At 57.5% G+C, this 15,727-nt stretch overlaps 1 protein-coding gene across 1 annotated transcript; it reads right to left on the bottom strand.

Moving 5' to 3' along the window:
• Positions 1–653: 653 nt before the first annotated feature.
• LOC132390521 (transmembrane protein 17-like) lies at positions 654–14,882 on the bottom strand. Its single transcript, XM_059963138.1, has 4 exons — positions 14,656–14,882; positions 10,701–10,804; positions 1,119–1,232; positions 654–1,026 (listed from the first exon to the last, which is right to left on the bottom strand). The coding sequence occupies exons 1-4, from the start codon at positions 14,687–14,689 to the stop codon at positions 760–762; spliced, it is 519 nt and encodes a 172-aa protein (XP_059819121.1). The 5' UTR covers positions 14,690–14,882; the 3' UTR covers positions 654–759.
• Between the last annotated feature and the right edge of the window lie 845 nt (positions 14,883–15,727).

Here is a 15,727-nt window from a genome sequence, read left to right as displayed (position 1 = left end):
GTGTCGAGGGACGGGGGGACCTCGGCGTACGAGGGTAGGACACGCACCGTGAACGGTGGGGAGTGTCGAGGGACGGGGGGACCTCGGCGTACGAGGGTGGGACACACACCGTGAACGGTGGGGAGTGTCGAGGGACGAGGGGACCTCGGCGTACGAGGGTGGGACACGCACCGTGAACGGTGGGGAGTGTCGAGGGACAGGGGGACCTCGGCGTACGAGGGTAGGACACACACCGTGAATGGTGGGGAGTGTCGAGGGACGAGGGGACCTCGGCGTACGAGGGTAGGACCAATCTGAAGCATTCTGCCGGCTGCACATTGGAGTCGGTATTTCTTTAGCAAGGCCCGGTCGGAGAGCCCCCTCGGCAACACCCTCGCCCTCACTTCCCGAGGCAAACAGCCTCGCCCACAGACAACTCTGAGAGGCGACAGGGAGCGTTCGAGCACCTTTATTGAACAGGGATGGAGAGAGAGATGAGATTCTCAGTGGGAGATTGTTCAGCAACCCCCCCACCTCGGAGCGGCCGGGGGGCAGGCAAACCTCCCTCCCAACGCTTACCCTCCCCCTCCCTCCCATCTGCCCCTCCCCCACCAACCTATTGTCCCCTTCTCCCCTGCCCTCTCCTCTCCCTGCATTTCCTCTCTTCTCTCTCTCTCCCCCCCTCCCCTCCCTCCTTAACCAAGAGCTGAAGACACGGGAGCAGAACGAGGCCGTTTGGCCCATCGAGTCTGCGCCAGCATCGCCGATCCATTTCCCCTCTCACCGCCAGGCGGGAGGGATGGCCGAGGGCCCCCAGCCCTCGCCGTGGCGCAGGTGGGCGAGCTGGAAGCGGACCTCCAGCTGGGAGGCGAGGCGGCGCAGAGCCAGGAGGGCCAGGAGGGCCTGGGAGAGCAGCAGGGCGAGGTAGAGGAGCGAGGACGCCCACTCGGCCGGCAGCACCCGGAGGTGGGGGGTCAGCAGCTGGAAGAGGAGCATCGGCAGCTGGAGCAGCAGGGTGAGCAGCCACGACCCGGCCAGCTGAGGCACCTGCGGGACAGAGGGAGGAGGGTGAGCGACGCTCGGAGGGAGGGGGTGCTGTATCTGATCCTCCCGCCTCCCTCCCCTCGCCCCTCGCTGACCTTCTCCTGCAGGTTGCCGACGTATCCGAGGTACAGCCGGACGGCCTCCACCAGGGTCATCACCAGGATCAGCGCGCACAGGGTGATCTGATAGTACGGGCTGAGGTACTCGTACTGCGGGAGAGAGACAGACATCGGAGCAGAGTCAGCCCATCGAGCACGGTCCCTCATCCCACCCCCCACTCGCTCCGCCGGGGCTGACTGATCATCCCCACCCACCACTCGCCTGCCCTCGCTCTGTCGTCAGGCACCCGTCAACCTCCGCTTTCAATCTGACTCCACCCCCACAGCCGTCCGCACAAATGAATTCCAGATTCACCCCCCCCCCACCCTCTGGTCCTAGACTCCCCCACTACAGGAAACATCCTCTCCACATCCAGTCTATCTGTGTCCTCTGGTTCTAGACTCCCCCACTACAGGAAACATCCTCTCCATATCCACTCTATCTGTATCCTCTGGTCCTAGACTCCCCCACTACAGGAAACATCCTCTCCACATCCAGTCTATCTGTGTCCTCTGGTCCTAGACTCCCCCACTACAGGAAACATCCTCTCCACATCCACTCTATCTGTGTCCTCTGGTCCTAGACTCCCCCACTACAGGAAACATCCTCTCCACATCCACTCTATCTGTGTCCTCTGGTCCTAGACTCCCCCACTATAGGAAACATCCTCTCCACATCCACTCTACCTGTGTCCTCTGGTCCTAGACTCCCCCACTACAGGAAACATCCTCTCCACATCCACTCTATCTGTGTCCTCTGGTCCTAGACTCCCCCACTACAGGAAACATCCTCTCCACATCCACTCTATTTGTGTCCTCTGGTCCTAGACTCCCCCACTACAGGAAACATCCTCTCCACATCCACTCTATCTGTGTCCTCTGGTCCTAGACTCCCCCACTACAGGAAACATCCTCTCCACATCCACTCTATTGAGGCCTTTCAACATTTGATAGATTTCAATGAGATCCCCCCTCATTCTTCTAAACTCCAGTGGGTTAAGGCCCATAAATCACTGTTGAGTACGGGAGACGGGAGGTTGTGTTGAAGACGTTGCTGGGGTCTAATCTGGAGTATGGTGTGCAGTTGTGGTCACCGACCTACGGGGAAGATGGAAACGAGGTTGAAAGAGGACAGAGAAAATCTACAAGGACATTGCCGGGTCTGGAGGGCCTGAGTTATCAGGAAAGATCGAACAGGTTAGGACTTTATTCCCGGGAATGGAGAAGATTGAGAGGAGACTTGACAGAGGGATACAAAATTATGAGGGGTATCGATAGGGTAAAGGCAAGCAGGCTTTTTCCCACTGAGGGTGGGTGGCATGACAACCCCAGGTCAGGGGTCAAGGGTGAAAGGCGAGAGGTTTAAGGGGAAAATGAGGGGAGACGTGGTGTTCTTGTACATCAGTCAATGAAAGCAAGCATGCAGGTACAGCAGGCAGTGAAGAAAGCTAATGGCATGCTGGCCTTTATAACAAGACGAATTGAGTACAGGAGTAAAGAGCTCCTTCTGCAGCTGTACAGGGCCCTGGTGAGACCCCACCTGGAGTATCGTGTGAAGTTTTGGTCTCCAAATCTGAGGAAGGACATTCTTGCTATTGAGGGAGTACAGCGTAGGTTCACGAGGTTAATTCCCGGAATGGCGGGACTGTCATATGTTGAAAGATTGGAGCGACTGGGCTTGTACACACTGGAATTTAGAAGGATGAGAGGGGATCTGATTGAAACATATAAGATTATGAAGGGATTGGACACGCTGGAGGCAGGAAGCATGTTCCCGCTGATGGGTGAGTCCAGAACCAGAGGCCACAGTTTAAGAATAAGGGGTAGGCCATTTAGAACAGAGATGCGGAAAAACGTTTTCACCCAGAGAGTGGTGGATCTGTGGAATGCTCTGCCCCAGAAGGCAGTGGAGGCCAAGTCTCTGGATGCATTCAAGAGAGAGTTAGATAGAGCTCTTATAGATAGCGGGGTCAAGGGATATGGGGAGAGGGCAGGAATGGGGTACTGATTGTGTATGATCAGCCACGATCGCGGTGAATGGCGGTGCTGGCTAGAAGGGCCGAATGGCCTACTCCTGCACCTACTGTCTGTTGTCTATCCATTCCTCGATGTCCTGGTGGCTACTGCAGGTCTGACAAGCCCTCCATTCTGTCCCCCTCTGAGGGCAGCCGTGATCTTCTTCCCCATCAGCAGTGCCACCAGCACAATGGTGAACGGGAGCTCGGTTTCAGCATTGGAGAGAGGTTTGGACGGGTACCCGGACGGGAGGGAGTGCGGAGGGCTAAGGGGCAGACAGTCCCCGAGGGGCAGGATGGGCGGGAAACTCCCTGCAGCGCAATTTCTGTACGCTGCGGGGTGGGGGGGGCGGTCAGGATTAGGGAAGCTCATTCGCTTACGAGGCTGCCGAGGCCCCGCTTGAGCAGTTGTGGGCCTCTTCTCTGAGGAAGGGTGTGGTGACGCCAGAGAGAAGAAGTTCACGAGAATGATTGTCACATGAGGAGGGTTCGATGGCTCCCGGGCCTGTACTCACTGCAATTCAGAAGAATGAGGGATGCCCTCATTGAGACCGATCAATTGGTGAAAGGCCTCGATAGACTGGATGTGGAGAGGATGTTTCCTATAGTGGGGGAGTCTAGGACCAGAGGACACAGATAGAGTGGATGTGGAGAGGATGTTTCCTATAGTAGGGGAGTCTAGGACCAGAGGACACAGATAGAGTGGATGTGGAGAGGATGTTTCCTGTAGTGGGGGAGTCTAGGACCAGAGGACACAGATAGAGTGGATGTGGAGAGGATGTTTCCTGTAGTGGGGGAGTCTAGGACCAGAGGACACAGATAGAGTGGATGTGGAGAGGATGTTTCCTATAGTGGGGGAGTCTAGGACCAGAGGACACAGATAGAGTGGATGTGGAGAGGATGTTTCCTGTAGTGGGGGGAGTCTAGGACAAGAGGACACAGATAGAGTGGATGTGGAGAGGATGTTTCCTACAGTGGGGGAGTCTAGGACCAGAGGAGACAGATAGAGTGGATGTGGAGAGGATGTTTCCTGTAGTGGGGGAGTCTAGGACCAGAGGTCACAGATAGAGTGGATGTGGAGAGGATGTTTCCTGTAGTGGGGGGAGTCTAGGACCAGAGGACACAGATAGAGTGGATGTGGAGAGGATGTTTCCTGTAGTGGGGGAGACTAGGACCAGAGGACACCGAGAGAGTGGATGTGGAGAGGATGTTTCCTGTAGTGGGGGAGTCTAGGACCAGAGGACACAGATAGAGTGGATGTGGAGAGGATGTTTCCTGTATTGGGGGAGTCTAGGACCAGAGGACACAGAGTGGATGTGGAGAGGATGTTTCCTATAGTGGGGGAGTCTAGGACCAGAGGACACAGATAGAGTGGATGTGGAGAGGATGTTTCCTATAGTGGGGGAGTCTAGGACCAGAGGACACAGATAGAGTGGATGTGGAGAGGATGTTTCCTGTAGTGGGGGAGTCTAGGACAAGAGGACACAGATAGAGTGGATGTGGAGAGGATGTTTCCTATAGTGGGGGAGTCTAGGACCAGAGGACACAGATAGAGTGGATGTGGAGAGGATGTTTCCTATAGTGGGGGAGTCTAGGACCAGAGGACACAGATAGAGTGGATGTGGAGAGGATGTTTCCTGTAGTGGGGGGAGTCTAGGACCAGAGGACACAGATAGAGTGGATGTGGAGAGGATGTTTCCTGTAGTGGGGGAGACTAGGACCAGAGGACACCGAGAGAGTGGATGTGGAGAGGATGTTTCCTGTAGTGGGGGAGTCTAGGACCAGAGGACACAGATAGAGTGGATGTGGAGAGGATGTTTCCTGTATTGGGGGAGTCTAGGACCAGAGGACACAGAGTGGATGTGGAGAGGATGTTTCCTATAGTGGGGGAGTCTAGGACCAGAGGACACAGATAGAGTGGATGTGGAGAGGATGTTTCCTATAGTGGGGGAGTCTAGGACCAGAGGACACAGATAGAGTGGATGTGGAGAGGATGTTTCCTGTAGTGGGGGAGTCTAGGACAAGAGGACACAGATAGAGTGGATGTGGAGAGGATGTTTCCTATAGTGGGGGAGTCTAGGACCAGAGGACACAGATAGAGTGGATGTGGAGAGGATGTTTCCTAAAGTGGGGGAGTCTAGGACCAGAGGAGATTGACCAGGATGCTGCCTGGATTAGAGAGGGTGCAGAGGAGATTCATCAGGATGCTGCCTGGATTAGAGAGGGTGCAGAGGAGATTCACCAGGATGCTGCCTGGATTAGAGAGGGTGCAGAGGAGATTCAGCGGGACGCTGCCTGGATTAGAGAGGGTGCAGAGGAGATTGACTAGGATGCTGCCTGGATTAGAGAGGGTGCAGAGGAGATTCACCGGGATGCTGCCTGGATTAGAGAGGGTGCCGAGGAGATTGACCAGGACTCTGCCTGGATTAGAGAGGGTGCAGAGGAGATTGACCGGGATGCTGCCTATATTAGAGAGGGTGCAGAGGAGATTCACCGGGACGCTGCCTGGATTAGAGAGGGTGCCGAGGAGATTGACCAGGACGCTGCCTGGATTAGAGAGGGTGCAGATGAGATTGACCAGGTTGCTGCCTGGATTAAAGAGGGTGCAGAGGAGATTGACCAGGATGCTGCCTGGATTAGAGAGGGTGCAGAGGAGATTGTCTAGGATGCTGCCTGGATTAGAGAGGGTGCAGAGGAGAATGACCAGGACGCTGCCTGGATTAGAGAGGGTGAAGAGGAGATTGACCAGGACGCTGACTGGATTAGAGAGTGTGCAGAGGACATTGACCAGGATGCTGTCTGGATTAGAGAGTGTGCAGAGGAGATTGACCAGGATGCTGCCTGGATTAGAGGGGGTGCAGAGGAGATTGACCAGGATGCTGCCTGGATTAGAGGGGGTGCAGAGGAGGTTGACCAGGACGCTGCCTGGATTAGAGAGGGTGCAGAGGAGATTGAACAGGATGCTGCCTGGATTAGAGAGTGTGCAGAGCAGATTGACCAGGATGCTGCCTGGATTAAAGAGGGTGCAGAGGAGATTGACCAGGATGCTGCCTGGATTAGTGAGGGTGCAGAGGAGATTGGCCGGGATGCTGTCTAGATTAGAGAGGGTGCAGAGGAGATTGACCAGGATGCTGCCTGGATTAGAGAGGGTGCAGAGGAGATTGACCAGGATGCTGACTGGATTAGAGAAGGTGCAGAGGAGATTGACCAGGACGCTGCCTGGATTAGAGAGGGTGCAGATGAGATTGACCAGGATGCTGCCTGGATTAGAGAGCGTGCAGAGAAGATTCACCAGGACGCTGCTTGGATTAGAGAGGGTGCAGAGGAGATTGACCAGGATGCAGACTGGATTAGAGAGGGTGCAGAGGAGATTGACCAGGATGCTGCCTGGATTAGAGAGGGTGCAGAGGAGATTGACCAGGATGCTGCCTGGATTAGAGAGGGTGCAGAGGAGATTGACCAGGATGCTGACTGGATTAGAGAAGGTGCAGAGGAGATTGACCAGGACGCTGCCTGGATTAGAGAGGGTGCAGATGAGATTGACCAGGATGCTGCCTGGATTAGAGAGCGTGCAGAGAAGATTCACCAGGACGCTGCTTGGATTAGAGAGGGTGCAGAGGAGATTGACCAGGATGCAGACTGGATTAGAGAGGGTGCAGAGGAGATTGACCAGGATGCTGCCTGGATTAGAGAGGGTGCAGAGGAGATTGACCAGGACGCTGCCTGGATTAGAGAGGGTGCAGAGGAGATTCAGCGGAACGCTGCCTGGATTAGAGAGGGTGCAGAGGAGATTGACCAGGATGCTGTCTGGATTAGAGAGGGTGCAGAGGAGATTGACCAGGATGCTGCCTGGATTAGAGGGGGTGCAGAGGAGATTGACCAGGACGCTGCCTGGATTAGAGAGGGTGCAGAGCAGATTGAACAGGATGCTGCCTGGATTAAAGAGGGTGCAATGGAGATTGACCGGGATGCTGCCTATATTAGAGAGGGTGCAGAGGAGATTCACCGGGACGCTGCCTGGATTAGAGAGGGTGCCGAGGAGATTGACCAGGACGCTGCCTGTATTAGAGAGGGTGCAGATGAGATTGACCAGGTTGCTGCCTGGATTAAAGAGGGTGCAGAGGAGATTGACCAGGATGCTGCCTGGATTAGAGAGGGTGCAGAGGAGATTGTCTAGGATGCTGCCTGGATTAGAGAGGGTGCAGAGGAGAATGACCAGGACGCTGCCTGGATTAGAGAGGGTGAAGAGGAGATTGACCAGGACGCTGACTGGATTAGAGAGTGTGCAGAGGAGATTGACCAGGATGCTGTCTGGATTAGAGAGTGTGCAGAGGAGATTGACCAGGATGCTGCCTGGATTAGAGGGGGTGCAGAGGAGATTGACCAGGATGCTGCCTGGATTAGAGGGGGTGCAGAGGAGGTTGACCAGGACGCTGCCTGGATTAGAGAGGGTGCAGAGGAGATTGAACAGGATGCTGCCTGGATTAGAGAGTGTGCAGAGCAGATTGACCAGGATGCTGCCTGGATTAAAGAGGGTGCAGAGGAGATTGACCAGGATGCTGCCTGGATTAGAGGGGGTGCAGAGGAGATTGACCAGGATGCTGCCTGGATTAGAGGGGGTGCAGAGGAGGTTGACCAGGACGCTGCCTGGATTAGAGAGGGTGCAGAGGAGATTGAACAGGATGCTGCCTGGATTAGAGAGTGTGCAGAGCAGATTGACCAGGATGCTGCCTGGATTAAAGAGGGTGCAGAGGAGATTGACCAGGATGCTGCCTGGATTAGAGAGTGTGCAGAGGAGATTGACCAGGATGCTGCCTGGATTAGTGAGGGTGCAGAGGAGATTGGCCGGGATGCTGTCTAGATTAGAGAGGGTGCAGAGGAGATTGACCAGGATGCTGCCTGGATTAGAGAGGGTGCAGAGGAGATTGACCAGGATGCTGACTGGATTAGAGAAGGTGCAGAGGAGATTGACCAGGACGCTGCCTGGATTAGAGAGGGTGCAGATGAGATTGACCAGGATGCTGCCTGGATTAGAGAGCGTGCAGAGAAGATTCACCAGGACGCTGCTTGGATTAGAGAGGGTGCAGAGGAGATTGACCAGGATGCAGACTGGATTAGAGAGGGTGCAGAGGAGATTGACCAGGATGCTGCCTGGATTAGAGAGGGTGCAGAGGAGATTGACCAGGATGCTGCCTGGATTAGAGAGGGTGCAGAGGAGATTGACCAGGATGCTGACTGGATTAGAGAAGGTGCAGAGGAGATTGACCAGGACGCTGCCTGGATTAGAGAGGGTGCAGATGAGATTGACCAGGATGCTGCCTGGATTAGAGAGCGTGCAGAGAAGATTCACCAGGACGCTGCTTGGATTAGAGAGGGTGCAGAGGAGATTGACCAGGATGCAGACTGGATTAGAGAGGGTGCAGAGGAAATTGACCAGGATGCAGACTGGATTAGAGAGGGTGCAGAGGAGATTGACCAGGATGCTGCCTGGATTAGAGAGGGTGCAGAGGAGATTGACCAGGACGCTGCCTGGATTAGAGAGGGTGCAGAGGAGATTCAGCGGAACGCTGCCTGGATTAGAGAGGGTGCAGAGGAGATTGACCAGGATGCTGTCTGGATTAGAGAGGGTGCAGAGGAGATTGACCAGGATGCTGCCTGGATTAGAGGGGGTGCAGAGGAGATTGACCAGGACGCTGCCTGGATTAGAGAGGGTGCAGAGCAGATTGAACAGGATGCTGCCTGGATTAAAGAGGGTGCAATGGAGATTGACCAGGACGCTGCCTGGATTAGAGAGGGTGCAGAGGAGATTCACCAGGACACTGCCTGGATTAGAGAGGGTGCAGAGGAGATTGACCAGGATGCTGCCTGGATTAGAGGGGGTGCAGAGGAGATTGACCAGGACGCTGTCTGGATTAGAGAGGGTGCAGAGGAGATTGACCAGGATGCTGCCTGGATTAGAGGGGGTGCAGAGGAGATTGACCAAGACGCTGCCTGGATTAGAGAGGGTGCAGAGGAGATTGTCCAGGATGCTGCCTGGATTAGAGTGGGTGCAGAGGAGATTGAACATGATGCGGCCTGGATTAGAGAGGGTGCAGAGGAGATTGTCTAGGATGCTGCCTGGATTAGAGAGGGTGCAGAGGAGATTCACCAGGATGCTGCCTGGATTAGAGAGGGTGCAGAGGAGATTGACCAGGATGCTGCCTGGATTAGAGAGGGTGCAGAGGAGATTGACCAGGATGCTGTCTGGATTAGAGAGGGTGCAGAGGAGATTGACCAGGATACTGCCTGGATTAGAGGGGGTGTAGAGGAGATTGACCAGGACGCTGCCTGGATTAGAGAGGGTGTAGAGCAGATTGAACAGGATGCTGCCTGGATTAAAGAGGGTGCAGAGGAGATTGACCAGGACGCTGCCTGGATTAGAGAGGGTGCAGAGGAGATTCACCAGGACGCTGCCTGGATTAGAGAGGGTGCAGAGGAGATTGACCAGGATGCTGCCTGGATTAGAGAGGGTGCAGAGGAGATTGACCAGGATGCTGACTGGATTAGAGAGGGTGCAGAGGAGATTGACCAGGATGCTGACTGGATTAGAGAAGGTGCAGAGGAGATTGACCAGGACGCTGCCTGGATTAGAGAGGGTGAAGAGGAGATCGACCAGGACGCTGACTGGATTAAAGAGGGTGCAGAGGAGATTGTACAGGACGCTGCCTGGATTAGAGAGTGTGCAAATGAGATTGACCAGGATGCTTCCTGGATTAGAGAGCGTGCAGAGAAGATTCACCAGGACGCTGCCTGGATTAGAGAGGGTGCAGAGGAGATTGACCAGGACGCTGCCTGGATTAGAGAGGGTGCAGAGGAGATTGACCAGGATGCTGCCTGGATTAGAGAGGGTGCAGAGGAGATTGACCAGGATGCTGCCTGGATTAGAGAGGGTGCAGAGGAGATTGACCAGGATGCTGCCTGGATTAGAGAGGGTGCAGAGGAGATTGACCAGGACGCTGCCTGGATTAGAGAGGGTGCAGAGGAGATTGACCAGGATGCTGCCTGGATTAGAGGGGGTGCAGAGGAGATTGACCAGGATGCTGCCTGGATTAGAAAGGGTGCAGAGGAGATTCACCAGGACGCTGCCTGGATTAGAGAGGGTGCAGAGGAGATTGTCCAGGATGCTGCCTGGATTAGAGAGGGTGCAGAGGAGATTGACCAGGATGCTGCCTGGATTAGAGAGGGTGCAGAGGAGATTGACCAGGACGCTGTCTGGATTAGAGAGGGTGCAGAGGAGATTGACCAGGATGCTGCCTGGATTCGAGAGGGTGCAGAGGAGATTGACCGGGACGCTGCCTAGATTCGAGAGGGTATTTTATGAGGAGAGGTTGACTAGGTGAGGGCTCTTGGAGCAAAGGATGGTGAGAGGTGCTCTGTTGGACAACCGGCAGCCACAGAGATCGGATCCTCACGCAGGTAGAACACATGAACAGCCCCTGGGTCACAGGGCTGGGACGGGGAGCAGAAACTCTGACAGATCCCCTCTGTCTCCCCCTCAGCCGATATCCCCCACCCTCCATCTCACCTTGACCTGGAACATGACGAGGTGACAGACCCACCAGAAGGGAAAGTAGATGCAGCTGAAGTAGAGGGAGATCTGCAGGGGGAGGCTGCAGACAGATGTCTGGCCTGGGGTGGGGAGAGAGGAGATGGGGTTAATGTGTGGAAATACCCATCTCCCTCCCCCCCCTCCCCTCCTCCAGCCCATCCCTCCCTCTGTCCTGGGCGGGCACACCCACAGAGGCAGGCTGGAGACGAAGGAGGGTTTGATGTGTGGCGTCCCTCCCCTACCTGCCTATACCGTCCACGGCTGTCACCCCCTCAAACCTGGCCACTTCCCCCTTGCCATGAAACTCCAGCCCCTTCTTTCTCTCCCTCCAACTCACAACTCTACCTCACCAATCCCTCCCTTGGTCCAATCACACCCTCCCTCCCTGCCCTCTTCTACTCCCCTCTCCTCTCCCTCTGTTCCTCTTTCCCCATCCCTCTTGCCCACTCACTCTCATCCCCCTCTTTCTCCTCCCTCCTCCTTCCCTCCCCTCTCTCCGTTCCCCGACAACCTTGTTCCCTCTCCTCCCCAACTATCAGAACCTCTTTCCTCTCCACCTCCTGTCACCCTTACACCCCACTTCTCCCTTACCCTCTCTCCCCTCTCTCTACCCCCTCTCCCTACCCCCTCTCCCCTCTCTCTACACCCTCTCCCCCTCATTCTCTACACCTCTCCCTCACCCTCTCCACCCCCTCACCCTCCCTCTCTCCCTCACCCACTCTCTCTCCCACCTCCCTCACACTCTCCCTTTCTCCCCTCACTCCCTCTCCCTCCCTCCCTCACCCACTCTCTCTCTCCCACCTTCCCCCTCACCCTCTCCCTACCCCTCTCCCTACCCCTACCCCTCTCCCTACCCCTACCCCTACCCCTCTCCCTACCCCTACCCCTCTCCCTACCCCTACCCCTCTCCCTACCCCTACCCCTCTCCCTACCCCTACCCCTCTCCCTACCCCTCTCCCTACCCCTACCCCTCTCCCTACCCCTACCCCTCTCCCTACCCCTACCCCTCTCCCTACCCCTACCCCTACCCGTACCCCTCTCCCTACCCCTACCCCTCTCCCTATCCCTACCCGTACCCCTCTCCCTACCCCTACCCCTCTCCCTACCCCTCTCCCTACCCCTACCCCTCTCCCTACCCCTACCCCTCTCCCTACCCCTACCCGTACCCCTCTCCCTACCCCTACCCCTCTCCCTACCCCTCTCCCTACCCCTACCCCTCTCCCTACCCCTACCCCTCTCCCTACCCCTACCCCTCTCCCTACCCCTACCCGTACCCCTCTCCCTACCCCTACCCCTCTCCCTACCCCTACCCCTCTCCCTACCCCTACCCGTACCCCTCTCCCTACCCCTACCCCTCTCCCTACCCCTACCCCTCACCCTCACCCTACTCCTCTCCCTACCCCTACCCGTACCCCTCTCCCTACCCCTACCCCTCTCCCTACCCCTACCCCTCTCCCTACCCCTACCCGTACCCCTCTCCCTACCCCTACCCCTCTCCCTACCCGTACCCCTCTCCCTACCCCTCTCCCTACCCGTACCCCTCTCCCTACCCCTACCCCTCTCCCTACCCCTACCCCTCTCCCTACCCCTACCCCTCTCCCTACCCCTCTCCCTACCCCTCTCCCTACCCCTACCCCTCTCCCTACCCCTACCCCTCTCCCTACCCCTCTCCCTACCCCTACCCCTACCCGTACCCCTCTCCCTATCCCTCTCCCTACCCCTCTCCCTACCCCTATCCCTCTCCCTCTCCCTACCCCTCTCCCTACCCCTACCCGTACCCCTCTCCCTACCCCTACCCGTACCCCTCTCCCTACCCCTCTCCCTACCCCTACCCCTCTCCCTACCCCTCTCCCTCTCCCTACCCCTCTCCCTACCCCTACCCCTACCCCTCTCCCTACCCCTACCCCTCTCCCTACCCCTACCCCTACCCCTACCCGTACCCCTCTCCCTACCCCTACCCCTCTCCCTATCCCTACCCGTACCCCTCTCCCTACCCCTACCCCTCTCCCTACCCCTCTCCCTACCCCTACCCCTCTCCCTACCCCTACCCCTCTCCCTACCCCTCTCCCTACCCCTACCCCTCTCCCTACCCCTACCCCTCTCCCTACCCCTACCCGTACCCCTCTCCCTACCCCTACCCCTCTCCCTACCCCTACCCCTCTCCCTACCCCTACCCGTACCCCTCTCCCTACCCCTACCCCTCTCCCTACCCCTACCCCTCTCCCTACCCCTACCCGTACCCCTATCCCTACCCCTACCCCTCTCCCTACCCCTACCCCTCACCCTACCCCTACCCCTCTCCCTACCCCTACCCCTCTCCCTACCCCTACCCGTACCCCTCTCCCTACCCCTACCCCTCTCCCTACCCCTACCCCTCTCCCTACCCCTACCCGTACCCCTCTCCCTACCCCTACCCCTCTCCCTACCCCTCTCCCTACCCGTACCCCTCTCCCTACCCCTCTCCCTACCCCTACCCCTCTCCCTACCCCTACCCGTACCCCTCTCCCTACCCCTACCCCTCTCCCTACCCCTCTCCCTACCCGTACCCCTCTCCCTACCCCTACCCCTCTCCCTACCCCTACCCCTCTCCCTACCCCTCTCCCTACCCCTACCCGTACCCCTCTCCCTACCCCTACCCGTACCCCTCTCCCTACCCCTACCCCTCTCCCTACCCCTACCCCTCTCCCTACCCCTCTCCCTACCCCTACCCCTCTCCCTACCCCTCTCCCTACCCCTACCCCTACCCGTACCCCTCTCCCTATCCCTCTCCCTACCCCTCTCCCTACCCCTATCCCTCTCCCTCTCCCTACCCCTCTCCCTACCCCTACCCGTACCCCTCTCCCTACCCCTACCCGTACCCCTCTCCCTACCCCTCTCCCTACCCCTACCCCTCTCCCTACCCCTATCCCTCTCCCTCTCCCTACCCCTCTCCCTACCCCTACCCGTACCCCTCTCCCTACCCCTACCCGTACCCCTCTCCCTACCCCTCTCCCTACCCCTACCCCTCTCCCTACCCCTCTCCCTCTCCCTACCCCTCTCCCTACCCCTACCCCTCTCCCTACCCCTACCCTACCCCTCTCCCTACCCCTCTCCCTACCCCTACCCCTCTCCCTACCCCTACCCCTCTCCCTACCCCTACCCCTACCCCTCTCCCTACCCCTCTCCCTACCCCTACCCCTCTCCCTCTCCCTACCCCTCTCCCTACCCCTACCCGTACCCCTCTCCCTACCCCTACCCGTACCCCTCTCCCTACCCCTCTCCCTACCCCTACCCCTCTCCCTACCCCTATCCCTCTCCCTCTCCCTACCCCTCTCCCTACCCCTACCCGTACCCCTCTCCCTACCCCTACCCGTACCCCTCTCCCTACCCCTCTCCCTACCCCTACCCCTCTCCCTACCCCTCTCCCTCTCCCTACCCCTCTCCCTACCCCTACCCCTCTCCCTACCCCTACCCCTCTCCCTCTCCCTACCCCTCTCCCTACCCCTACCCCTCTCCCTACCCCTACCCCTACCCCTCTCCCTACCCCTACCCCTCTCCCTACCCCTACCCCTCTCCCTACCCCTACCCCTCTCCCTACCCCTACCCCTCTCCCTACCCCTCTCCCTACCCCTACCCCTCTCCCTACCCCTCTCCCTACCCCTACCCCTACCCCTCTCCCTACCCCTCTCCCTACCCCTATCCCTCTCCCTACCCCTACCCCTCTCCCTACCCCTCTCCCTACCCCTACCCCTCTCCCTACCCCTCTCCCTACCCGTACCCCTCTCCCTACCCCTACCCCTCTCCCTACCCCTACCCGTACCTCTCTCCCTACCCCTACCCCTCTCCCTACCCCTACCCCTACCCCTCTCCCTACCCCTCTCCCTACCCCTCTCCCTACCCCTCTCCCTACCCCTACCCCTACCCCTACCCCTACCCCTACCCTCACCCTCACCCGGCTGACACTCCGTCCCGTAGCCGATCTCCATGGTAGCCGGGGCGGCTGCCGGGACCTTAAGGGGCGGGGTCACACCGCCTACGTCACCGGACCAGCCCCTTGCCCGGGCGAAGGGGGCGGGATCTGATTACGTCACCCGTTCACGCTGCGCGCTTTGTGAGCCGGAGGCCGCCGTCGCCCGGGGCAACCAGTCGCTCGGTCCGCGCCATGGAGAAGAAGGAAGACGCCGAGAAGGTGCTGCTCCAGCGCATTCGCGCCTTCGAGGACGTCATCGACGCTGACCAATTGCCCTTCCAGCCAGGTGACCGTTTCAAAGATGGGCGGCGGCGTGACGTTGTTGGGGCGCGCCATCTTTCCTCCTGGCCCGATAACCGCCAGCATCAGAGATGGTGGCGTGCGCCTGGAACGAGGGGGAGGGGGGGGGAGCCGTGGACGGCGCCATCTTTGGTGCTGGCGGTTCCGTGGTATTGTCTTGGTGTTGGGTAGCATCCGGGAGAGGACGAGGCCGTTCGGCCCCTCTAATCCGGTCATCGGGGAACGCTACTGTCCCATTGCATTGCTCGTTATTGTAAATTAGAAATAATAATATATTGCTTATAATAATGTACCAGTTAGCTAGTATATAACGTATAATATGTAATGTGCGATATCATAATGGCATATTTTCTAAAAAGGGGGAAAATTAGTGTTGAATGAGTGGGACAGATTAGGAGAGTAGGCAAAAAAGTGGTAGATGGAATACAGTCTAGTGTCGGAAAGTGTATTTTTCATGAAGAGAGAAAGGGCTGTTCTCAATGGGGCGCGAATTCTGAAATCGGACTCGAGTCGGACTTTCTGAAGTTTGAGTCTGTGGCAGATCCATTTCCCCACCTCCCTCTGCAGTTGGATCCTCGACTCCCTGACCGGAAAACCACAGTCGGTGCGGATTTTTTTTATTCAATAACTTTTATTGAACACCGAACACATGCTGAGAACTCTAGTGAATCGCACACGAGCAGCACCAAATATATAACTATTAACATGAAGTACACAGATAAAGGAAAGAAAGTCCATTGCAAACACTATTGGG

Source organism: Hypanus sabinus, unplaced genomic scaffold, assembly GCF_030144855.1.
Source record: "Hypanus sabinus isolate sHypSab1 unplaced genomic scaffold, sHypSab1.hap1 scaffold_941, whole genome shotgun sequence".
Taxonomy (NCBI): domain Eukaryota; kingdom Metazoa; phylum Chordata; class Chondrichthyes; order Myliobatiformes; family Dasyatidae; genus Hypanus; species Hypanus sabinus.
The sequence above is the reverse complement of the archived record's forward strand: the minus strand, read 5'-3'. Positions and strand labels throughout refer to the sequence as shown.